The 24,610-nt window shown below is 47.9% G+C and overlaps 1 protein-coding gene across 1 annotated transcript in view; it reads right to left on the bottom strand.

Moving 5' to 3' along the window:
* Positions 1-24,610, bottom strand: part of LAMC1 (laminin subunit gamma 1) — a 64,876-nt gene that overhangs the window by 9,534 nt on the left and 30,732 nt on the right. Inside the window, exons 2-18 of the mRNA XM_069862310.1 lie at positions 16,725-17,029; positions 14,733-14,863; positions 13,150-13,316; positions 11,375-11,563; positions 9,235-9,352; positions 9,035-9,133; positions 8,792-8,928; positions 7,782-7,904; positions 7,505-7,694; positions 6,724-6,836; positions 5,267-5,488; positions 4,979-5,167; positions 2,897-3,142; positions 2,421-2,574; positions 1,277-1,419; positions 448-626; positions 129-285 (exon numbers count right to left, since the gene is read on the bottom strand). Of these exons, the coding sequence (XP_069718411.1) occupies positions 129-285; positions 448-626; positions 1,277-1,419; positions 2,421-2,574; positions 2,897-3,142; positions 4,979-5,167; positions 5,267-5,488; positions 6,724-6,836; positions 7,505-7,694; positions 7,782-7,904; positions 8,792-8,928; positions 9,035-9,133; positions 9,235-9,352; positions 11,375-11,563; positions 13,150-13,316; positions 14,733-14,863; positions 16,725-17,029 (2,862 nt within the window). The remainder of the gene's footprint in view (positions 1-128; positions 286-447; positions 627-1,276; positions 1,420-2,420; positions 2,575-2,896; positions 3,143-4,978; positions 5,168-5,266; positions 5,489-6,723; positions 6,837-7,504; positions 7,695-7,781; positions 7,905-8,791; positions 8,929-9,034; positions 9,134-9,234; positions 9,353-11,374; positions 11,564-13,149; positions 13,317-14,732; positions 14,864-16,724; positions 17,030-24,610) is intronic.

The raw sequence follows: 24,610 nt of genomic DNA, 5'->3' as shown, positions 1-24,610 counted from the left end.
TCCATCCCGATGCACAGCATAGGCTTGAAATAAAACACTGTATCCTAAGGGAAAGGGAACATCAAAGAGCTCATTTCACGTTAGAGAGCTTGTTTCACGTCAGTCCATGTCTGATCAGGTCAGCTCACCTTTGCTGTTTTGCGCTTCCTGGAGCAACTCCATAACATCTCTTTCTGCCTGCTTCAACCTCTCTTCAAAGGCTTGATCGGTTACAGCGTCTTCTCCCGTACCTAGATTCGCTATAAGATTTTCCAGCTCCTGCAGCCTCTCTCGTTGTTCTGCCACCTACGTGAGAGGAAGAGAGCCCAGATACAACACAGAGCAAAGCATCTCGATCCTCTCTGCTTTCAGCAGGAGTCAGTCAGCCACCGCATAAAAGCTGGTGCACGAGCAGGCACGTGCCATTGTCTTCAGTGGTACCGTCTACAGTGGCATTTCTGGCCTTACCTTATCTTTCACTAATCTGTAACAAGCTGGACACTCTTGGCAGCCTGGCCACGAGCGGTTGTAGAAATAGTTTTCTTCACACTGGTCGCAGCGATTCCCCACGAAACCTTCCTTGCACTCGCAGCGACCGTTCTCCCTGCATTGCAGGGAACGCGAGCCCTCGGGATCACAGTCGCAGGCTGTGGGGAAGTTAAACCTCAGTGAGAGCGGAGAGAGGGAGAAATACCCTAAAACCTGCAGGGTGAGAACATACCCTGACTGCAAGAGCAACAGGACACACACAGACCCACAGCTGGAGCCCTGTTCCCGAATCAGGGTGCTTCTAGGCACCGCAGGTCACTCTGTCTAGCTGGACACAACAGCATTGCATGGGCTCACAGTGTTGCTACTGCCTCTCCAAGGCATTATAATTTCATTATGACCAACTGCAGTTAATTTTTCTGCTCTTTACAGGCAGGGATATTGATTACAAAGTTTGGGTCATCCTCTTTTTCAATCTTGTTTATAAGATCTGTTGCTCCTCAAGACAGAATCTGGCCATTTGTGGGGAGCTGAGCAGAGAGTTAACATTAGGAGACAGGCTGTTGCAGGAGAGGATTCAGAGAATTTATTTACACCAAAGAGAAGGGAAAAAGAAGGTAAAAAGGAATAAGCTATTGTACAGAGAACAAATGTCACCATGCAGAGCGTGGACATAAAAATGCCGACTTCTGCTGTGACAAACAGTGGTGCGAGTAAAACACATTCCCAGAGGTGGCTGGAAAGCAAAGACCAGGCTGGCTGTGCAACATCCTTCCCATCTGCCTCGCTCCAGCCACTCAAGACTTACGTTTACAGCCTTCGGAGCCAAAGCCAAAGTGGTTGACCTCGCATCTGTCGCAATGCTGGCCGGCGACGCCAGGTTGGCACTCGCACTGCCCAGTTCGGATGTCGCACTGGCCGTTGGTAGAGCCCAGCGCGTGGCAGTTGCACCTGGGGGAAGGAGACACGTGTCAGGCAGTGACGAGGCAGGGGTGGAAAAGCCCTAGTGAGCACAGCTCGATGTTTCCATTCGCCCGAAGTCACCTTGCTTGCCATACAGATGCAGGAGGCGTGGTGCTGAGCCTTTGACCCACGCAAGGTCACTCGGTGCCTGCACTAAAAAAGGGAACCCACAAGACCCTGCTACCAACGATCACACAGTCACGTGGCGCTTTTCTATTTAAAACCCTAATTTAAAGCTATTTATAAAGCTATCAAAAGAAGCGTGGCCAACAGGGTGAAGGAGGTGTCTCTGCCCCTCTATTCCTCTCTTGCGAGACCTCATAGTGAGGATCGTGTCCAGTTCTGGAATCCTCAGCATAAGAAGGAGATGGAGCTGTCGGAACGGGTCCAGAGGAGGCTGGAGCACCTCCCATACGAGGACAGGCTGAGAGAGTTGGGGTTGTTAAGCCTGGAGAAGAGCAGGCTCCCAGGAGACCTTAGAGAGACCTTCCAGTACCTGAAGGGGCTACAAGAAAGCTGGGGAGGGGCTGTTCACAAAGGCTTGGAGTGATAGGATGAGGGGCAATGGGTATAAACTGGAAAGCGGCAGAGTTAGACTAGACAGAAGGAGGAATTTCTTCACGCTGAGTGGTGAGGCCCTGGCCCAGGTTGCCCAGGGAAGCTGTGGCTGCCTCATCCCTGGAGGTGTTCAAGGCCAGGTTGGATGGGCCTTGGGCAGCCTGATCCAGTGGGAGGTGTCCCTGCTCATGGCAGGGAGGTTGGAACTGGATGGGCTTTAAGGTCCCTTCCAACCCAAACTATTCTACGATTCTATTTATAAGTTAAGCTTTTTGTACAGCCTTCGTAGCTGCTCTCTGACTGCTGCTCTTCCCCACCCACAGCAGCACCAAGGCACATCAGTTACTTGCGACAAACATCAAACTCCTGCATGAGGTAAGCCCAGCCCACCCAAAACTAGGCTCTTTGCCCCGAGTCAAGGTGAACGTCACCTCTCACAGCCGCGTCCACTCTGGAGGTTGAAGAAGCCAGGTTCACAAGCGCTGCAGTCCCTCCCAGTGACATGAGAGAGGCACTCACACTGCCCGGTCACTTGATTGCAACTTGTCTGCTGATTCACAGTGCCATAGGGATTGCAGTGACAAGCTGCAAAAATAAAAGGGACGAGGAAATACACAGAAAGCTGTAAGTCCCTTGTGTTGGTCCTCTGCTAGCCAGGCCCTAAACAGGCCTGGATCCAACACACGCAGCAGCCCAGCCCCTGCATCACACAATGCTTTTGCTTTGATGGCAGTAAGCATCCACAAACACAAGGATTTTAGCAAGCTACAATCCCCAAACCAGGATAAAGCCACACATCACTGCTGATGGGAACGAACAGCCTGGCATTGTGTCCTAACAACACACCGAGGAACAGCAGCTCTTAGGGACAAAACCATTTTTAAATGCAAGAAGAACCAGCTCTCACCTCTGCACTTGTCAGCAGGATCGGGGGCCAAAGGGTTCCCAAAGAAGCCGTCTTTGCAGCGGTCGCAGTAGAAGCCGGCGGTGTTGTAGATGCACTTGAGGCACTCGCCTGTCTGGCGGTCGCAGTTGCCCACGGCGTTGGGATCGATGTTGTCGTTGCACTGGCAGAGGCGGCAAGGTCTCACAGCACCGTTTTCACCCAGCGGGTCTCCGAAATAGGCATCGTCACACAGCTCGCACCTCTTGCCTGGGGCACAACACAAACACGTGGGTCACAGCAGAAAGCCCTCTGCTGCCACCTTACCCAGACCCCTTACTAAAGAGCTGGCCTCTCCACTCTTCTCTCTCATCCTTCTGTTGGGGCCAGAAAGATATGCGAAACCACATACAAATCCTCCCCCATCTATAAATTTAAGCTGCTTTCTCACTGGAACTTTGCATTATGAATTATTTCAGCTCTTCCTTTCCCTCCTATCCTTTTGAGCCAAACCTATTTGTTGTTAATTTAAAAAGTCCAAGAAGGTAGAGCTCTGCGGGGCATGGTTGCTCCAGCAAACCCTACTGCCAAAAAGATCTGCCAAACCTCCACAGGCAGCCACTGAAGCATCCAACTCAGCTGCTCCCTACACTTACAGCAAATTTGACCTCCCTAGCCAGCTCTAAGCTCCATTATCCAGGCAGTTCTTGCACATGCAGACCCTCTGCTCCTTCACCTTCCCCGTCACATCCCACGAAGGCAGCAGGAGAGAAGAGGAACTCTTGAGAGATCACACAGCTACAAGTAAAGGTGAGGTCCGTATGGACACCTGAGCTGCGGGGAGCCTGGACCCCTGGACTTCTCCTTGCTTCACGGGAGCCCCCAGGAGCTCAGGCAGGGGTTTAACTCAGCATTTCAAGCATTTATAGGTATTCTGTACTTTGGACTCTGCCACACTAAGCATAAAATCAGCAGAGAAGCACAGGGGCTGCTGGTCATCTTTGCTGCTTGCAGACAGAACAAAAGGCTTAATGATTCGGGTACAAGCTTGGGCTTCGAGGTTTATCACCAAGAAGCAAAGATCTGTACCCATTCACATATTTCTCTTTAAAACTGCTGAGCATAAATCTGATCTTGTATTTTTGGGGCAGTGCTTGTGAGTCACTGCAGCCTTCCTGCTTTTCCCAGGGAGGGCACTGGCCCTCCCCTCCAAGCCTCCCACAGTGCCTCTCTGGCTGGAAAATTGCATCTTCTAATTTTATTTCAGTCAGACCCGCCTTCCTGGCTCTTTTCAATCCGTCTTATTTTCTGCTCAGCACCATGTGATGAGCAGAGCTCTGTAAGAAGCTAGCACAGCTCACCTATGGAGCACAGAAATGTTCACTCCACACAGATTAAGCCTTTGCTTCCTTTTTTATTCTTCATAGAGAGGTACAAAAAACATGAGCAGCCCTGAGCCTCACACAGGACAGAAAATAGGGCTGAGGAAAGGAGAAGCACTTGAACCACAGAATCATAGAATCATCAGGTTGGAAAAGACCCACCGGATCGAGTCCAACCATTCCTATCAAACACTAAACCATGTCCCTCAGCACCTCGTCCACCCATCCCTTAAACACCTCCAGGGAAGGTGAATCAACCACCTCCCTGGGCAGCCTGTTCCAGGGCCCAATGACCCTTTCCATGAAAAATTTTTTCCTAATGTCCAGCTTAAACCTCCCCTGGCAGAGCTTGAGGCCATTCCCTCTCGTCCTGTCCCCTGTCACTGGGGAGAAGAGGCCAGCACCCTCCTCTCCACAACCTCCTTTCAGGTAGCTGTAGAGAGCAATGAGGTCTCCCCTCAGCCTCATCTTCTCCAGGCTAAACAACCCCAGCTCTCTCAGCTGCTCCTCATAAGGCCTGTTCTCCAGCCCCCTCACCAGCTTCGTTGCTCTTCTCTGGACTCGCTCCAGAGCCTCAACATCCTTCTTGTGGTGAGGGGCCCAGAACTGAACACAGGATTCAAGAACCAGAAGACAAAGCACTGGTCAGAGCCCTCAAACTAGCAGGACACACTTCCACAGGCATGTGGGGAGTAGAAAGGAGGGGTTTCGTGTAGGAACACACCTGTAGTGCCGGTCTGGCAGCTGGTGCACACAACCTCCTTTGTGCGGGGCACGATGGCACAGCTCGAGCCACCTGGACAGGGGCAGGGCTGGCAGTCTGATGCCGTGCCTGCTGTGGCGTCTCCGTAATACCCATCGCGACACTTCTCACAATGAGACCCCGCTGTGTTATCCCTGCAACTGCACACACCTGGAATAGAGAGGGACACAGTTTATTTTCTCCATCATCCAACCCAGAAAGAAGAATCACCCTCTCGCTGCTCTCTGTGTTATCGCCAGCCCCTCTTACCCGTCTCGGGCTCACAGGTCTCACTGTGCCCGTTGCAAGTGCAAGGCACGCAGGGGCTGTAGGGCCCGAGGCTCGGCGTCTCTCGCCGGTACCCAGAGGAGCAGCGCTCGCAGAACTGCCCCTCGTATCCCGCCGGACAGGAGCAGCTCTCCACCCAGGCCGCAGGAACACCAGGTCCAGGGCGAGCACTTGTGATGGTAACATCATCCAGGTGACCAGCACCTAGAAAGAACCGAGAGGGGAAACACTTGGTCACCACACAGGCTCTCATCATCGCTTTGACAAACACACATCTGAACGGTACAAGACACAGACAAGCGGATGCTCGCAGCTGGTAAGGTGAATCAAAAAGCAAGCTCCTCCAGGAAAGTTTAGAGAGGTGAGAAAAGATGCTACATAACCCAAGAAGGACGTGGGCAGGGCAGGAAAGTTGAGAACAAAACAGAGGAGGATGCTGAGAACCACATGTGAGCAAGTCAGGTGAGTTAAAATAAGTTCTGTTTTGCAGACAGATGGTTTCAATTTCCAGATCAAATACCAAAATTAATTCTTGTCTTTCCAGGGAGCCCAGCCCATGTCTTTAATACACCGTTTCTAACACAGTGTCTGCAAACCATGCCTCAGGGCAAACTCTTCAGCTCTCCCTCTCTGGCCATTCCTTTGTCTGGCATTTGATAACTCCCCCTCTCCACCCAGTCCCTTCCCTGGAGCAGAACGGAGCCTGGACACAACATAGCTGGTTTTTAGCTTACAGGAGTGTGTTTGTAGCACCGCAGCAGCTCCAGAGCACCAAGCAGAGCCTCAGCTCCCACATATTTGCAACGGCTACAGCACTCAGGGAATGGCTTGCTCCACATCTTTCCTCCCCTCCATCTCAGAACCCCGCGTTCCTCTTTACAAGCCACCTCTACCACAAACACCTGCATCTTCCCCACTTTTCACAAATGCAAATCCATCCTTAGCACCTTTCTGCAAAAATTCCTCTTTGCATGACAACACCCAATATACACCCAGTATTTTGCTCCTAATTTGTGCCTGATTTTTATAAACCTTGTCCTTCCCATTTGTCATGCTAAGGCAAGACCAGGAAAGAAGAGGGATGCAACCATTCCAAGTGTAGCAGAAACGGAGGCCAAACGCTAACTCCCAACATCTCTCCTACCGTGTCCTTCAGGATGCTGCATTGCCTATTTCTACTGATCTGGAAGACACTGACTGAGCAACACAGCAAAACCCCCACTGTTCAGAAGCAAAGAATCAGCAGGTGATGGGTGCTCAGCTTCCAGCCTCTCAAAGGCAGCACCTTGCCTCCTCAATTGCGCCCCAGGAGATGCCATTACACACAAAGACCAGAGGGCAAGCAATTGGCACAGGCTTCACCAAACAACCCGACGCAGCTATTTGTGACCGAGCCCTATAATAAAGCACTAGAGGAACGGGTCTGCCCAGCGACTTACTCCTCTCACTGTATGTCCCACGGATTTTGATGCAAGTCAAGTTGTGGAGAAGCTTCTGGAATTCAAATGCCGTAAGAGCAGGCCTCCATGGGTAATCTGTAGCCTCATGAAGCCTAAGGAGAAGAGCCAAGCATCATCAGCAATAAATCACAGAATCATAGAATCACCAGCTTGGAAAAGACCCACCGGATCATCGAGTCCAACCATTCCTATCAAATACTAAGCCATGTCCCTCAGCACCTTGTCCACCTGTCCCTTAAACACCTCCAGGGAAGGTGACTCAACCACCTCCCTGGGTAGCCTGTTCCTCATAAGGCTTGTTCTCCAGCCCCTTCACCAGCTTTGTTGCTCTTCTCTGGACTCGCTCCAGAGCCTCAACATCCTTCTTGTGGTGAGGGGTCCAGAACTGAACACAGGATTCGAGGAGCGGTCTCACCAGTGCTGAGCACACAGGGAGGAGAACCTCCCTGGACCTGTTGGTCACACCATTTCTGATCCAGGCCAAGATGCCATTGGCCTTCTTGGCCACCTGGGCCACTGCTGGCTCATATTCAGTTGGCTGTCAACCAACACCCCTAGGTCTTTCTCCTCCAGGCAGCTTTCTAGACAGACTTCTCCTAGTCTGTAGCACTGCAACACTGCTAGACAGTGCACTTCAAATTAACTTGATAAGACCACTCTTTGGAGCTAAAATTAATGGTTTGTTTTCTCAAGAGCTCAGGGGCCAGGGGCTCCACAGGCTAGGCCCCAGTTGCTCCCACAGTGCCCAGTGTCCTCCCACCTGAAGGTGTAGGTCACCGCGTTCTCAGTGGGGTAGGGGTTGCCCTCGGCAATGAGTGGCACCGACACTCTCTGCCCAGCCCCTTCCAGCACCAAGTCCTCGGCGGAGAGGCGTGTATCCCGTCTGTCCACACGGAAGGAAAAGGTCAGGTTTTGCCCGTAACTCAAAAGTTGGTTTCCCAAGAACTTGCCTGAAAGGAGAAGAAATCCTTAGAGTTAGGGGACAGGACAGAACAAGCACAAGCAGCACAGAAAGCTCTGCTGGTCCAGCGACTTACGTGGTGCAACAAAATACATGGGGAAGTAGTTTTCCGAGATAACAGAGATATCCTGGGTCTCTGCACTCCACTGGAGTGAAACTTCCGAGCCATCGCGCTGCTCAGCACGCCACTCGTCCTCTCCTGTAAAATCAAACGTGCGAGAATTAGCACACAGCTCTGCACACACTTCTCCTGTCACACTGCAAAGCGCTTGTTTATAACTGATCTAAGCCTGCACGCTGGCACTAACAGACAGTAGAAAGTAGCAGAAGAATGCAGATAGCAAATATCACCTTTCCAGTTTAAGCTCCTAACTCGAGTGCTGACTTGAACCCTCTGAATTTTGAGCCCTGTGACAACTACTTGTTCAAAATCTTTTGTAAAGAGCTTAAGCAGGAATGTGAGTTTCAGCCTTCACACAAAATAATAAAAAAAATTTAATAAAATTTAATTTAATAAAAATAATTAAAAGTTTAATTAAACAAAAAACAATTCAATACATGATAAAAATTTAATTCAATAAAATTTTTAATAAAAAGGATGTTCTTTCCAGACTATGCAGCCTGAAAACATGCAGACACAAGAAACTGACTGTATGAAAAAAAGATCCTGAGCTTACAGACTCATGGAAAACATGACTATGTTTTATTCAGAGCCATGCAAACCCCAAATCTAAAGCGATTTATAATCCTCTTAATCTGAAACTCCTGATTTGGTTTTAAAATTAAGAAAATGCCCCCTTGCCAGCACTTCACTCGAGCTACAAAAGCCTCAAACCTGGATGGTGTACGTTACCACCAAGTGCCCCAGGTCGGAGGTGTGAATTCATTCCTCCCTAGATGAACGAACAAGCTGCTGACTAGGAAGCTCCCCACTATTTTAGCAGCTCAGCACTTGCAAAAGAGGGATCCTGGCCCTGCCTGCCCAAAGTTTGTGTCTTGCACAGGGAGGAAAGAGCAAGTTTTTTCGATAGATTCTGACTTGAGCCTACAGTCCAACCCAAGATACAAAGGAAGGCTCCATTTTACCAAACTGGAAGCTGGAGGTGATGCTATAGATACTGTAGCCGACGGCATTGGTGCAGACTGAAGAGTGTCCAAAACAGAAGCAGGGGGTACAGCCCCTTGGATTGGAGGAATCCAGATGGAAAAATCCAGGTTTGCATCTAAAGAGGCGAAGGAAAGAGAATTAATTTCCCTGATGTTTACCTCACGCCATTGCTCAAATATTTCTCATTCTTGAAACAAAGCCACACAGGAAGACAAACTCACCTCTCGCAGTGGAACCCTTCAACATTGTCCTTGCACGTACACCGTCCTGTCTCAACATTGCACTCCCCTGTGCTGCCAGCCTGATTGCAAGAACAGGGCCTGAAAGAGCCAAGAGAGGATAATTCATTAAGAGCCACACGGAGAAAGTTTTAAGAAGGCACCTAGTTTTCCCTTTTAGAGAGCAGCAGAGTCTTCCTTACCTGCACCCGGCTTCGGAGAGGGAGTGGAAACCTGGCTGGCACCGGTCGCACTTCTCCCCCATGACTCCGGGTTTGCAGCTGCACTGGCCGTAGCTGTCGCACTGCGTGCTGAGGGAGCCTGCAGGGAGAGCAGGGACAGGCACCTCAGCACACCCACCTGGCTCCATTAGCCTTTTTCAGCTTTACAAAATGGGCAAAAAATATAGGACAAGAAAGTGGGGAGCACATCTCCAAGCTGATGAGTGGCAGCTCACCTAAAGGCTGCCTCAAGTTCGCAGGGATTTTCCCCCTAGCAGCTCTAGGGAGATTAATTGTTATCTTGTCTTCCAAACTCATTTCACCTTTAAGTAGTCCTACCAACCAACCTTTTTATACGTAATTTTAACTTCAAATTGCATTCTCATCTTTATTCCTGTTTTATCCTCAATGTTACCTTTGCATGCCTCTAACTGCATGCCTGTTTTACCCTGCAATGCACCATTTCTGGAATTTTATTCCCCAAATCCCTTGTGTTCTTCCTAATCACCATATCCCCCTTTGCCAGAGGATATCCTGACCTCTGCCTTTCATGCTCCAATTTCCTCCCCCGATTCCCAAGTTGGATTTAAAGACTAAACCGCCTCCTCAGAGAGGCTGCATGTGCCACTTTAACAAACTCCTCAGCAACACTCTCATTTTTGGCAGGACGTCCTCCTCAATACCACTCTGTTCAAGCAGACTTGTACAAAAAGCATCAGCAGGTTTCTTGAATCCATGACAGACAAAATGCTTCCTCCCAAGCACCAGTGTAGTTGGTATCCTAGGAGCTGTCAGCACAGTAAGAGTTAACTACCGGAAGAAAAGTACTTTAATATACAGAAATAGTTGCTTCTTTCCACTTCACTCCACTGCAGAAGATTACAGCGAAGCGAAGAGTTATAAGGTGATTAGGCTGGACAGGACAGAAGAACTCACAAAAACTTTACCATATACAGCCAAAGTTCAAATCCCTTTCACAGTCTCACTTGTGATTATTTAGGAAATAAACAGTACTTGGACAAAAAATAGCAATCTAAACAAATCTAGGAGCTTCAAATACTCTCTGGCTGCCAGTGTGCCACGGGATACAAGCTTAATGGATACGTTATAAAACCCTTTTCAATTTGTCCTTAAAGACCTGAGAAGTCACCTCCCTGCCTCTTCTTGACTGCCTCAGCTGACACCAGCCCTCACTCCTCTTAAAATAAGGTCCGACACGAGGACCTGGGAGAGCAGACAGCAGAAGAGAGGCCTTTCTTGGTCAAAAACTGCACAACCGTATGACTCTCTGACCAAATTAGATAGGAGACGCACCCTGGCAGAACTCTCACTGGCTGCTTTTAGGGCATGCTGCAAGCAATTACTTATTCCAACTACTCTATTTTGGAACCTCACATCATATCTTACTATCCGTTACTCTTTTGTCTCCTTCTCCCTTATTTGCTGTGGGCTAGTGTAGTCCTGGGATCACTCCATCTGGGTCAAGTGGTTCCCTTGACGACAAAAGATTTGCTCTCCTGCCAGAATTTTTTCCTTTTGCTGTTTTGTTTTGTTTCTTTTAAAGGAGTTTAACTTTGCATTTTGAGTACACTTCATTTTTTTCCTCCCCCCACCACCTCCTTTTGTGCTAAAGGTTCGACTGGTTTGTATTTATATTGCTCAGATGTTTGGTAGGAGAAACTGACGCAGCCAAAGTTCAGTACAATTCTTCACTATGAACAACTTCTAGAAATATCCGCTCACATCATCTTGTTTATTAAGAATTTAAATGAGCTCTTTAGTACTGGTAGCGTCCAGGGTAACAAATACGCAGTGGAAAATGAAAAAAAAAAACCCAAAAATCAAAATAAAATCTATTTCGGAACACATTTGATAAAGTCAATGCTGCAGTGGTGAACTACCTGCCCCATCACCCCAAAAATCAATTAGATCTAAGGATAATTTAAACCAAAATAAAATGCAAAAAATATTTTCTACATGAAAGGGGGGAAAAAATAACTAGAACAAAAAAAAAGAATCCTTTTTTTCACTCTGTAGCTTGCAGTTTGCTGCGTAACCGAGAGAAGAGGTGGCTTTTGTGTATGGAAGTTTGCAAGCAGAAATGTTTGCGGCCCCTCCTTACCAACTGGGTTGCAGCTGCAGGGCAGACAGCCCTCCTCGCTCCCCAGGCGATAGAAGCTGTCCCTGCACCTCTCGCAATGGGCACCGTCGGTGTTGTCGGCGCAGCCTGTGCAGTGGCCCCCGTGGCCCGTCGAGCGGTATAGCTCCGGGTCGAAGTAGCACTCCTGCGACCTCCCGCTGCAGTCGCAAGCTGCAAAGACAAAGGTTCAGAGAATCAGAGAATCATAGAATCACCAAGGTTGGAAAAGACCCACTGGATCATCGAGTCCAACCATTCCTATCAAACACTAAACCATGTCCCTCAGCGCCTCATCCACTCGTCCCTTAAACACCTCCAGGGAAGGTGAATCAACCACCTCCCTGGGCAGCCTGTTCCAGGGCCCAGTGACCCCTTCCGTGAAAATTTTTTTCCCTAATGTTCAGCCTAAACCTCCCCTGCTGGAGCTTGAGACCATTCCCTCTCGTCCTGTCCCCTGTCACTTGGGAGAAGAGGCCAGCTCCCTCCCCTCCACAACCTCCTTTCATGTAGTTGCAGAGAGCAATGAGGTCTCCCCTCAGCCTCCTCTTCTCCAGGCTAAACAACCCCAGCTCTCTCAGCCGTTCCTCATAAGGCCTGTTCTCCAGCCCCCTCACCAGCTTCGTTGCTCTTCTCTGGACTCGCTCCAGAGCCTCAACATCCTTCTTGTGGTGAGGGGCCCAGAACTGAACACAGGATTTGAGGAGCGGTCTCACCAGTGCTGAGTTCCATCAGGGAACAATGTGTGTGCCCACCCAACCCCAGCCGTCACAAAACCTGCCACACGATGCTTGGTGTGAAGTTGTACAGCAGCTGGAGCAGCAGCCTTTAACCACCCCAACACCCACGCGCAGACACCCGAAGGCAACTGGGCATCAAGAAGAAAAAGGGGGAAGCATGTTTTTGCAGCGGTTGAATGGGGGGAGGGGGAAGCATGGCTGTAAAGATGAAACGGGCTCCTCGAGACTTCTCTCATTGACACCCAGAAGCAAAACAGCATTTTCCCACTTACTCCCTTTCACACTGGACAGCCGGAAGATAACAGGGAGGCTGACTCCATGCTGTAAGGAGAGTTTCTCCCCTGGATTAGAAATCCTTTCTGGCTAGGGAGCAGGAGACCTGGGGTTCACCAGCCTGCCAAGGGAAGCCACAAGTCTTGACCAGACAGCTGGGGCCCGTCAACGCACATAGAGGTCAGACAGGAAGAAAACTTTTCTGTCTGAAAAAGCTTCCCCATAAAGTAAACTAACAGGAGCTGCGGTCTGCGACATAAAAGCAAGCAAAATAAATTGGCATTTGGTCACAGAGATTTGCAGTGGTGGCCCAGAAGTGTTGCAACAGCCTCAAAACTGGATTAAATACTTGACAAGTAACTGCAAAACCCGATAACTCAAATACAAGAGGAAGTCAGCGGATGCTTTTTGAAGGTCAGTTATGCTCCAGCACACTAAATACAGGGGTTTTTCCTATGGGTTCCATAAAGTACAAGCCCATACATTTTTGTGGCACACCTCTTTCCTAAAGGTCACTCCCATCCTTCTCCAGAGAGGAGATGCCTCTCTCTAGAGACATCTAGAAAGCTTCTACAGGATAGGAGTGGAACAACCAGCAGTCCCACAAAGTCTCTGCTGAAAACCACCAGAACTGTGCTAACTGCAACTGAGACAACTTAAAGCCATGCAGGGCCAGCTCCTGGATGCCAACAGAGGCAGAGGACCCGACACCTGCAAGGTCTTCCCCTCAAGCCTGGCTGCACATACGCAAGCATTCGTTGGCGCTCTCTGCTGTGGCTCTCCTCCACGGACGGTCATTGAAGAAAGGAAGACATTTCTCACAGTCGACCCCGAAGGTGTTGTGCTTGCAGTTGCAGACCAGCTTCCCAAGTTCATTCTTCACACACTCACTCGCGTGCCCGTTACATTTGCATCTGGTTAATGAGAGAAAAGGAACAGGTATTTGAACTGCAGAGATCCAGGTCGCTCACAGAACAATCCCAAAAACACACAAGATGAACTCAAAGGGGAGATGGTGACAGCAAAACAGGGAACACAACTGCTGCTGCTCAGCCTGGAGAAGAAGAGGCTCCAGAGAGACCTTATCGAGGCCTTTCAGAACCCAAAAGGAGTTTAGAAGAAAGGTGGAGAAAAACTTTTTACCAGGGCCTGCAGTGACAGAAGGAGGTCCAAAGGTTTTAAACTGACAGAAGGAAGGTTTAGATTGGACACAAGGAAGAAATCTTTCACTAGGAGGGTGGGGAGGCCCTGGCCCAGGTTTCCCAGAGCAGTGGTGGCTGCCCCATCCCTGGAAGTGCTGAAGGCCACGTTGGACGGGGCTTTGAGCACCCTGATCCAGGGGGAGTTGTCCCTGCTCATGGGGAATCTGAACGATCCCTGAAGGCCCCTTCCAACCCTATGCTATGAAACAAACAGGTGTAAGTATGCTCAAGGCAGGCATTTAGAAATGCAAGAACATTAACCAACTCCTCCATAGTCTGTCACTACAACAGAGCGAAGTGAACAGGAGAACCAAAGATTTTGCTGGATTCAGGTCAGCACATTGTCCATAGCTTCTCCCTCTTTGTAGGTCCAGGAAACGGTACACACGCTGGCTGCGTGCTACTGCTGTGAGAAATTAAATAGGACAGAGATGACTAACACAGAAGCCCAGGCACCCCCAGAGACTGGTGCTGCAGGCAGCGCAAATCCCCCTGGTGTCAAAATCCTGGTCTCAGGGCTGCTCTCTGCTAAACAGTACAAATACTGCGCTGGTCTCAGCTCTGTTCATGAAAACATTTCATGGTCAACAACTGTAGATTTAAGCATTCTTCAATATGCTTTGGTAAGAAGAACAGACAACCAAGGTATTGTACAACATTTCAGACCTTCATAAGAGATAGTTTCCAAAATACAAATGAAGCAGAGACGTTGAGATCTACTTATTGTAATTCTAGGCTACAGATATAGACAGAGAACAATTAATAACATGTTAAAAGACACAAAAAGCACTGGGTAGAAAAGATTTGAGGTTTTTTTCCCCTCGTTTAACAATTTTGTCAAGCCTTTCACACTCCACCCTCCCAAATCACTTAACATATGATCTAATTGAGGGGAAAAAAATACATACAATTTCTGCCCTGCCCCCCCCTCAAAAAATTATAGGCGCAAGGGGTTATAGACAGTATTTGAAATCTTCCTAAGATTCATTTTACTGCATTTTTTGTTTAGGACAGTCAATAAACACCAAGGCCTAATGGTACCATGTGAGTATAATCAAAATCTTTAAAGCACTCCAGTAATCCTGGCCAAAAGCTTTAAGCAAGTACAGAGGTTTATTGTCTACTCACCTACCACCCACGGCAAAATCAGAAATTGCATAGTAGTAAGACTTGAGAACTTTGGGATCATTGAAAACTTCATCTCCAAATGTGTTTAGACGATTGAGGGTCACTCTAATATCTGTAGCCGTCACCCATTCCTAAAACAGACAGAAATCCCTTAAGTTTAAACATGAAACATCCCCCACAAGAGCGTACCAGCACTCTGTCATCAGCAGTTGTATTTGCAACCTCACTCATCGATCAGCAGCATCATCATTGATCGTCTTCCTCATCATTTTCCCCTCTGCACCTCAGAAGCTCACACGTCCCTGCCCAAGAGGCTTTACACCCCATCCCCTTGGTTCAGCTGCGTTTTCCAGATCCTGCTCCTCTCTGGGTACCGTTTCCAACACCTCTTCCCACCTTGTCTGCTCTCAGCTGTGGGTTTGCTTTCAAGCACAAAGTGCAGTGCAGGCAATTAAGCGAGCTGGCTAATTGTACGTATCTATCCGACTGCTGTTCTCCTGCAAAGCTACACAGAACCAACAGGAAAACTGTTGTCAGCAGGCATATCCCACCAGATGGGAAGACACAGAGAGATGAATGAGGCTGAGGGGGGCTGAGGAAGACGGAGAGACAGGCAGATGCGACTTACAACACCACAGCTTTTCATAATATTTAGACAGTATCTTCAAACACACCCTACCCTCCTCCGCCAACAGCCAGAAGATGCAGCCTGTCCCCAGATTTCACATCACCATCGGCCAGCAACTGTCATTAGCCTCTCCTTGGTTTTAGTACAGCTTTTGCAATGCTGTTTTCCATCCAACACCACAAAACCAGGAAAACTGCCCTCGTACGTGCAACTGCACTGCAGCTGCATTGCTGCTTAGCCGGTACAATAAGATCTGCTGAGTTACAAACACTGGCATAAACACATGGAAATGCTGAGCACAAAATACACATTTACTCCAGTTCCGAAAACCAACACCAGAGGTTTGTACGTATTTTAGGAAACTGGCAGTCAAGTCTCTTTTCCTTACATAGAAAAGCTTATCAGAAAATTACACGCCATATCGCTAACGTGAAATCTCTCCGTTCACACTAACGAGCAGACCCTGCTCTCTGCCAGGGCTAGCTGCCCCACTGAGGCAGCCAAACTGGTTCTTTTCCATTTCAGAAGTTCTTCTCCCTTTCCCATTAATCTTTATTTTCATTTGCAGAAGCAAGGCCCAGCAGATTCTGCTTCCCTGCCTGCTGGCTGGGGATCAGCTCACAGTTCTGTTCCTGCTGCTCTAAGAGGGGAAGAAGTGGCGATCACAGCTCTGAAAGGAAGAAGACAAGCCCTGATGGGGCAAACTCCACAGCTCCTTATTGCAATATAAGCTGGAGAAATCAAGCAGTGTACAGAAAGTGGCAAGTGAACCGGATGAACTGGTGCTCCCAGTGTGCTACTGACCACAGCCCAGCCGGCGCTGCGAATGGTAATAACAAAATAGCCCCCAATAAAACCTCCCCCCAAGCTGCTTGTAAGAGAAACCAAATTCTGTGGATAAAATTTGGCTCCCCGCCCCAACAGGCATGTAAAAGAAAAGGTTAGGGTTTCCAATAACACTTTACTTGTATAGAAGAATCTCGCATTTCTTAAATTTCTGTGCTCAAAATATAAACACAGGTGCTCAAATATTCATTTGACTTAGGCTAGGCCCTACCTTCCTCTTGCCCTTAAATCACAGAAAACAGCAAAATGCTCACAGCTGCTCTTGAAACAGGCAGAGATTTACACCCTTAATGCCACTGATTCCACTTCTCGTACCATAAACTTACTAAAGGTAGAGTCAAGACTTCAACCCTTCCTTCAAAAGTGTCTCTTTGGATTGTCCATCTCAACTTACCCGTGCAAGGACCTTTCAGTTCAAATAAGAGCTGTAGTGTGACCCACAGTCACCACAAAGCCACCATCCATAAGTAAAGAGACTCAGCTCAGACGACTCAGCTGCCTGAGTCCTGCTCACATACCTGCAGCACGGGGCTGTTGTCAAAGTTGTAGGCACTGGGACGTCCCTCAAGCGTTGAGAATGCCACATTGCCCCCTGTGAGAGGGGAGATGTCACTGAACTCATCCGTGCAGAGCGCCTGCTGCTCATCCTCCCCAGTCCGAATAAAGCCCCGATTGACTTTGTGATATGTGCTTTCACAGGAGCCGCTGTAATACTGGTAGGGCACCCACGGGCCGTCCTCCCTGGTGCGTTTGTAGATCGCAAAGCTCTCCGGCCGACTGGTGTGAAACTTCAGACGCACATACGTGATGTCAAAGGCCTTTCCTGTGGATGAGAGAAGATAGGCATGAGAAAGACTCAAATGGCTTAAAACAAAAAGAATGGGAAGAGCTGTGCTGCAGCTCTCTCTTTAGAGGAAACATCTCTTCTAGTCCATCCAGCAGGACGAGCAGTGTCCAGAAGCACCAGAAGTATCTCCTCCACTCCTAACTACGGCATCTCCCACCAAATACAAGGTGAAGAAATTGAAGATAGAAGTTAAGGGCAGGCTAAGTAGATAAACAACCAGACCTACAGACTTCTGTGTAAACAAACACATCTCACAAGCTGCAATTCTCTTCTACAGACATCACCAACAGTGTCCTTATCCCAGTAGATGACATCAGAGCCACAAAAAGTTGTGTGGTTCTAAGGCCAGGTCCAATTAACCATGCCATTTGATAATATTTCTTACAAATACACACGCAGGAGAAGCAGCATTAACCAGAGAGACAAGAGTCCCGCTGTAGAGCTTGTTTTGTACCACTACTTCCCCCATAAACAGGCAACATTCCAAACTCTTCATGCTATTCATGAAGCTTTTCCTCCAGCAGTGAACTACTGAGTGTACTCTCCTCTACTCATTCCCTCAGAAAGACAAAACAAGGTTTAAGTTTCCCACACCATGTCTTTAAAGCCACCAAGACACTTTTCAGAACAAAGTGCCATGATTTATAAGCTAGCCATGTTCTCCTCTTAGGAGGACAAATGAAAACCCTCCTCCCTGCCCTCTATTCATCTCCTAACAGCTATGTGGCAATCAGCAGATGGTCCTCCCTCATGGATTCTTCTCCAGCGACTTGAGCACCTATCCACTCGCACATAAACCAATCGCCCAGGGGATTCGCTCCCCTGAGAAAACTCATTAGGGGAAAAGGACCACAGTTCCTCCTCCCACCATCCCCATCAGCTGAGGGGCACGTTCCTAGGAGAAGGCTGCACACTGGCTGTTCTCGCTCCACCTCGGCGAGCAGACTCTGTAAGATCAGGACACTCAGGCACACGTAGAGAACTTGCTAAAACAAAGTCAGGTTTGTCTGGAACAAAACCTTGGGTGTTTAGTCCATGCCACGCTCTTTTACGCTCCTACCACTTCCAAGAAAAACACTGCTCTAGGCAGTGGTTGCAGCCACCACAGGTCCCTTCATTGACAAAAAAGAAAAGCTAATAGAAGAGTCTCAAGTGACTGAGAAACAGGTTTTTTCTGCCTGTAGGAGTCACGTGGATTTAACCTCAACTTGTAAAATGAATTAATTCTACCATGTTAAACTTTAACGTGAGGCTTTGCACCTGCTGAAGAGTGGCTCTCCTCACACTAAAGTTAAAGCAGACCAGACGGCACCAGGCAATGAGAACAGACTGACTCAAAGCACACATGCTAAACCTCATCGCACTGAATCAAGTTCAAGTCATGAGGGCTCACTTGAGGGCCACCCACCAGTTAGATCAAGCCACGCCTGCGTTTAGGCAGGTCATGCCCAGAGCCCGGCTGGCGCGAGGGAGGAACCTTCATGCCTCCATCCCTTCTGGCTCCTGGAAACACCAAATCATTAGGAGAAGCACGGCAGAATTCAATATACCAGAAAAAAAGTAAAGTAAAACTCAAGATATTCAATACCCAAAAAACTCACACCTATGTGTCCTGAGGATAAAAAATACCAATCTTATGTTTAAAGCCAAAGAAATCTGCCAATGCCCCAACCGACCAAGAAGTACTATCAGTGCGTATCTTGCATTGTACAGACACAAACCCCACAGTACTTCCCACAAAATACCCTTCATATTTATATCATGCATGAGGTTATGGATGACCTAAGCACAAGTCTGGAAGCCAGACATTCACAATGCGTGGCTCTCACTCAAATCTAGCTCACTGCTGCTTTGGGGTCAAGTTATTTAATGTGATCATCGTACACACAGAAGACAAGTGAGAAGCAATCCCACTATTAATGCCAAACTGCTTCCACAAAGGCTAGAAACTCTAAAGGATCAACGCTGTTAATGCAGCTTCAGCTTAACTTCCCCCTGCTGCCCAACAGAAGAGATGATTAATCACCGTTCCATTTATTTGGAAGAATTTTTCATGAGAATCTCAATGCGAAGCAAGAAGCAGACATCACAAGTACGTATCAGTCACCCAAGGGTTTCCTGTTTCTCCTGCTACCAGGTCTCTCCTCAAGAAGGCAAAGTATGCTTCAGTGGTGAAAAGCACGCACGCGCAGAAACTCAAGTTGAGCACACCAGACACAAGCCAGTACCTGATATGTACAAACCTCTAATGATCTCAGAGGTCTTTTCCAACCTTAATAATTCTATGACCCTGTGATTTTTTCCAGATTGTGGTAAGCAAACCCAGGATACACTCCCCACACCTTTCCCAGGTAAAGGCAATGAGCCCCAGAGGCAAACACCTCCTCATTCTTCTGCAGGAAGACCCTGCAGAAGTATCTGTGTTGACCTGCAGCTTACCAGTCCAAGAACTTCACCAACACCTTGGATTGGCAGCAACTAAAACCAGACCTACTATCATGGTTTTATCACTAACAAAACTGTCGCTATCAGCTTCATAAGAAAGTTTTCTTTGAGTTCACATGCTGAAGTAAAACAAAGTATGAAGCCAAATCTCACCCTGGTGAGATTTCTTTGGGTCATTTTCATCACCGGTGAAAATAGTGAATATGCTGGACAAGAGCTGCCATTCCACAAGTCAACAGAAAAATGAGAGTTGGATCCAACAGCATGAATACTGTTCAATTAAATCGTGTCAACTGAATTGTCAAGAACACCCTGCCACTTGGACTTGGGTTGGTTTTCTTCTACTAGTAGTGCATTCCTCCTGTGTGAAGCAAAAAACCCTGCGTTCAGGCTTCATCAAGATGATTTCAGGGCGGAAACGCTTCAAAAGAATCCTGGGAATGAAGAGGGGGGCGGGTGCGTGCTCTCATTCCACAAACACACAACTTTCTGCTCTACCAGAAAGGCCAGGTCACAGCCTGCACATCCCAAAAAGAGCTACTTTTTTTTCCTCTCCACTATAACTGGATTCCAGTCCCCGCTCCCCAGCAAAGTCTCCTACAGCTGCCTGCAAAAATTCCAGCTCAGCTAAAGGCACAACACGTGCAAACTGAAGGCTGGGCAGCGCAAGACATTTCCAGAGACTCCTTGTGCTAAATGGAAAGGACTCTCCTTTTTTTCATCTTCAGTTTTACACCGTGGGCCAAAGAAAACGCATTCAAAACCCTCCTAACCAAGCAACCCAGGTGAAAAAGACATTTATTTCAGCTGGCAGGGTAGCTACTTGAGAAATCCTGCTAATAGCATTAAAAAGGAATGCGGTTAATGCACATAGAGCAGCCGCGCGCTCGCACCGTATCAGCTTGCCGTGGGTAAATAGAGCCAAAACAATGGAGCCCAGCTGACACAGTGTTGAAACGCGGTTCCCCGCTGCTCACACCGAACGTAAAAGCTGCACTTAGCAGCTAGGCAGCTAGCAGGGCACTACAAGGTGGCAGAGCCTTTTTCCAGCAAAGACAAGCCTACTAAGACAAGCCTTCTGCACTGCTTTTAAGCCTTGAGATGCTAAATAGACATACACTGCTGTTACCCTAAGAAATAGCAACAGCAATAACCAGGTGAAAGGCCATTTTAACCGTTTCATTTGGAAGACAAAAGGTCATTGTTCTCCTGTTCCTAGAAGCTGGTAATTATTTTGATCTGTGTTTGACTTAGAAGTGTCTGATAGTGTCAGGTATCACATATTTCCCTCCGTGTACCAAAGTTACAGATCTGTCCTGCAGGAAGAACTCCAGATGCCAGTTCTAAAGGTTTGTTAGTAGAAAGAAGACTGTAATTAGCAACCAGCACAACCTGACACACCTTTAAAGCATCCAGAGCTCAAAATAATGAGCCCCACAGTTTAAAAACGCATCTCCTATTAAGTATAAAGCTGTTCATCAGCAAGTGACAGGGCGACAAAATAACTAGCCCCTTTTCATAATTCAAGCTGATGGAGAAAGCCATTGAAATATCATTCTCTAAAGAAAATAAACACATATATAAGGCTGCAAGCCAGTACTGCAATTACAGATTCCACCAAGCGAGCAAGTCCGGGTGCCCTCAGAGGCAGCAGCACTGGAAATATTTAGTGATGCTTGAGGCACGGGATGCTTCCCCCAACACCCTTCTCACATTGTCAGGCTGACTACAGCTGCCAGATGTCAGCAGCAGCCCTTCCTCAGCAGTGTTATCGCCCAGTTCTGTATCTCAAGGTCCACCAGGAAACATGCCACGCTAAAAACCATCAAGATAGGCTGGAAAAAATGTAAGCAAATGCTATTCAGATCTTTAGAAACTCCTCCCTTTCCCCCCAAGTTAGGAATTTGTCCCCACACACAAAAGGCCTCCTTGTATTCAGCCCCTTCAGAACGGATGGATAATTTACATCAGGAAAAGGTCCCGCCAGCTGGCACTATGCCGACTCCAAGTGCTGAACTGTGAGCAGATGCCTGGGTGAGATAAGACCAGAGGACGCTCACCTCCTTCATCATGGTCCGTTGGTATCCCCCTGGTATCCCCCGTGCACTTCCATGCTACCTTTTCTGACCTCCGGGCAAACCCGTTGGTGCATCTTCCCAGCAGTGAGCTTTAAAATACAGCTGCTGAGCTTCGCTGCCCAGGCAAAAATATCCCCTCAAAAAGATTGTGTTGGGCAAAGAACCAAGACTTCACAGATTTGTTTTCAGTAAAATTCACTGAGCAGTAATGAAACGGTTAAACTTGGCTCCATTTCTCTCTTGACTGTCTCCTGTTTCAAGGCAGTTTTCATGCGTGTATCTGCTGACAATCTACTTCTAAGTAAAACAAAGCAGTAAAAAATACCAGCATATTTATTACTTTTTTTTTCTTTAATTGGAATCCACTTGCATTTTGCAGTGGCATGACAAGACAGCAAGAGACTATCGCTGGCATTTCTTTCTCCTCTCATCTGTCCAGTTTCTCCATCGTTCCCTGGAGGAAAGGTCCGCTCTCCCAGTTTACGACACTGGACTGAGCCCCAGGCCGTTCACCCACCCTGTCCTTCTTGAGCCATCACCTCTCCCCAACACCAAGCACAATGCTGGACCAGATATAAACACACAGACTTTGCTGCACGGAAGCAAATACTCATCTGCTCCTCCTTAGAATCATAGAATAACCAGGTTGGAAGAGACCCACCGGATCATCAAGTCCAACCATTCCTATCAAACACTAAACCATGCCCCTTAGCACCTCGTCCACCCGCCCCTTAAACACCTCCAGGGAAGGTGACTCAACCACCTCCCTGGGCAGCCAATGACCCTTTCTGTGAAAAATTTTTTCCTAATGTTCAGCCTGAACCTTCCCTGGCAGAGCTTGAGGCCATTCCCTCTTGTCCTGTCCCCTGTCACTGAGGAGAAAAGGCCAGCACCCTCCTCTCCACAACCTCCTTTCAGGTAGTTGTAGAGAGCAATGAGGTCTCCCCTCAGCCTCCTCTTCTCCAGGCTAAACAATCCCAGAGGCAGCATCTTCCCCTCTTGCCCTACCACCACGTGCAAAGAGCAGCACAGTTACTGGAACCTCACATGAGCAGAGAACTGCAAAGGATGGAATCATTAACAGAGGCCAGCAAGTTCACAAGATCTTGTTCCAGACTTATCAGTGTTCTTGGGTCAACCAGCTACTCAAAGTTCTCTGTTACTGCATTGTGTTCAGCTTTCCATGCTAGAAACCCTCCTGGGATTCCAGCCTGGGGCTAGCAACCTTCCCCGAGGCTTCCCCTCCTTAAGGAGAATGTCCCCCATGGAGTGGGCCACAGTTTTCCAGCACGCAGATGGACAACAAGAGTAGGACCGTGTTCATAATGAGGGGAGGAGAATGAGGAACACCCTGAACAACTTGCTTTTTTGGAATAAATATGTTCTATTAAACAACAGCCTGGCACCTGCAAAACACATAAGCAATAACACTTGCATCACATGCACATGAAAATGCCAAACTTCTGACAGAAAGTAGTTATTACAATTCTAGAGCAAACATCCATTCCAGCTACACCCTAGATTTTCTGGGAAAAACTGTGGAGGAGGATGAAAAATGACAAGGGCCCTGGTATTGCACAAGCAAATGGAACATCCAGGGTCTGAAAAGAGAAAATGTAGGATTTTTATTTTCTGATAATCTCCACTGGGGAAATAATGCTGTGCCAGGAGCACAGATAACGGCTCTCAAATGCCGAGTGGTGGCCCGCAAACTGGTAAGAAGAAATCTTTAGTTTACGTTCTTGTTCTCATCTTAAGAGTCTAGAGATTCAGGCATGTACGTCGTGAACAAGACACATCTGAAGGATTTTAAAGTAAACTTATCATAGATCACACTCCACCAAACCGAAGATTCTGGCATGCGGAGCTCCACCAGACGGGTGTTTGGGTTTTAACAAAGCCCAAAAGAGACATAAACACATGTTGCTTTTTCTGGGCTCCTGTACTAAGACTGGGAGAGAGGAAGGAAACAGGTTTGGGACACTAGGGGAATGAGCACAGCCAGCCTTGAGTGCACTGGAACGAAGGCGAACTCCCACCACCCCATTAGATCATGCATTCTTCCAGTGCTCCTGAACAAAGGCACCATTGACTTGTGTGCGTGGGCGGCTCTGGACAGCCAAAGGCTGCCCAGTAAATTATTGCATGATAATCCAACATCGATAAGTCATTGAGGCTGCTCATTCTAGTCACGTTTCCGAAGGGAAGAGAAAGGGAAACTTCTTTCTCCCTGCACAGGCTGAAGGCAGACTCCTAAGAAGTGCATTTTTTCATTTGATCGCTCCTAAATCAGTGTAAAAGTCAGAAAACTGAATTATTATTGCCTAATAATTCAGTACAGCTCGCTGCCTTATTTGTACAGCTTTGATGCAAAGATGTTAAGTCCGTTTCCCAAAACAGCCAGCTGTGTTTATTCACCAGGGACTGGAAAGATCCCCTGCACGGCACTGAAGTCCTATCTGCACAGGAAGCCCTAAAGTCCTTTTTCAGCACAAACGATAAAAGCTCATTTTAAAAAGGCCCTTTACGCTTGGCAAGCGCATCCATGTCACGGATGATCAAGGACGCCACACACCATTTTGGGGAGGGCTCTCTTTCACTTGCATATCCAGACTGCAAAGCTACCTCCCACCACCAGTGTCGGCACCAAGATAAGTGAGATCTGGGTTACGGTGAGCTGGGATCAGTGGAAAGTTCATCCACTTGGATCAAACATCCAGAAGCTGCTCCGTGATGCATACACAATGGGTACGGGTTGAATCAATTCACTGCCCCAACGGAAGGGGCACAAAAACGTAGGGGGTTGCTCTCCCAAAATGGCAATTTTACCCAAACTAAATATTGATCTAAGGAGTTTCCTTATCCAGAGAAGACAAAAAAATGCTGTCTTTCGCCCTTTATTCCCAGCAGAAGAATACATGGCAATTACCAAGAAACCATCATTTCATCACCCACAGTCCATAACAACACTGCTAACAGCAACTTCAGTAATAACTGCCCCTTAAATGCGGCAATTTCCATTACAACCTACAGC

Source organism: Phaenicophaeus curvirostris, chromosome 8, assembly GCF_032191515.1.
Source record: "Phaenicophaeus curvirostris isolate KB17595 chromosome 8, BPBGC_Pcur_1.0, whole genome shotgun sequence".
In the NCBI taxonomy this organism is placed as follows: domain Eukaryota; kingdom Metazoa; phylum Chordata; class Aves; order Cuculiformes; family Cuculidae; genus Phaenicophaeus; species Phaenicophaeus curvirostris.
The sequence above is the reverse complement of the archived record's forward strand: the minus strand, read 5'-3'. Positions and strand labels throughout refer to the sequence as shown.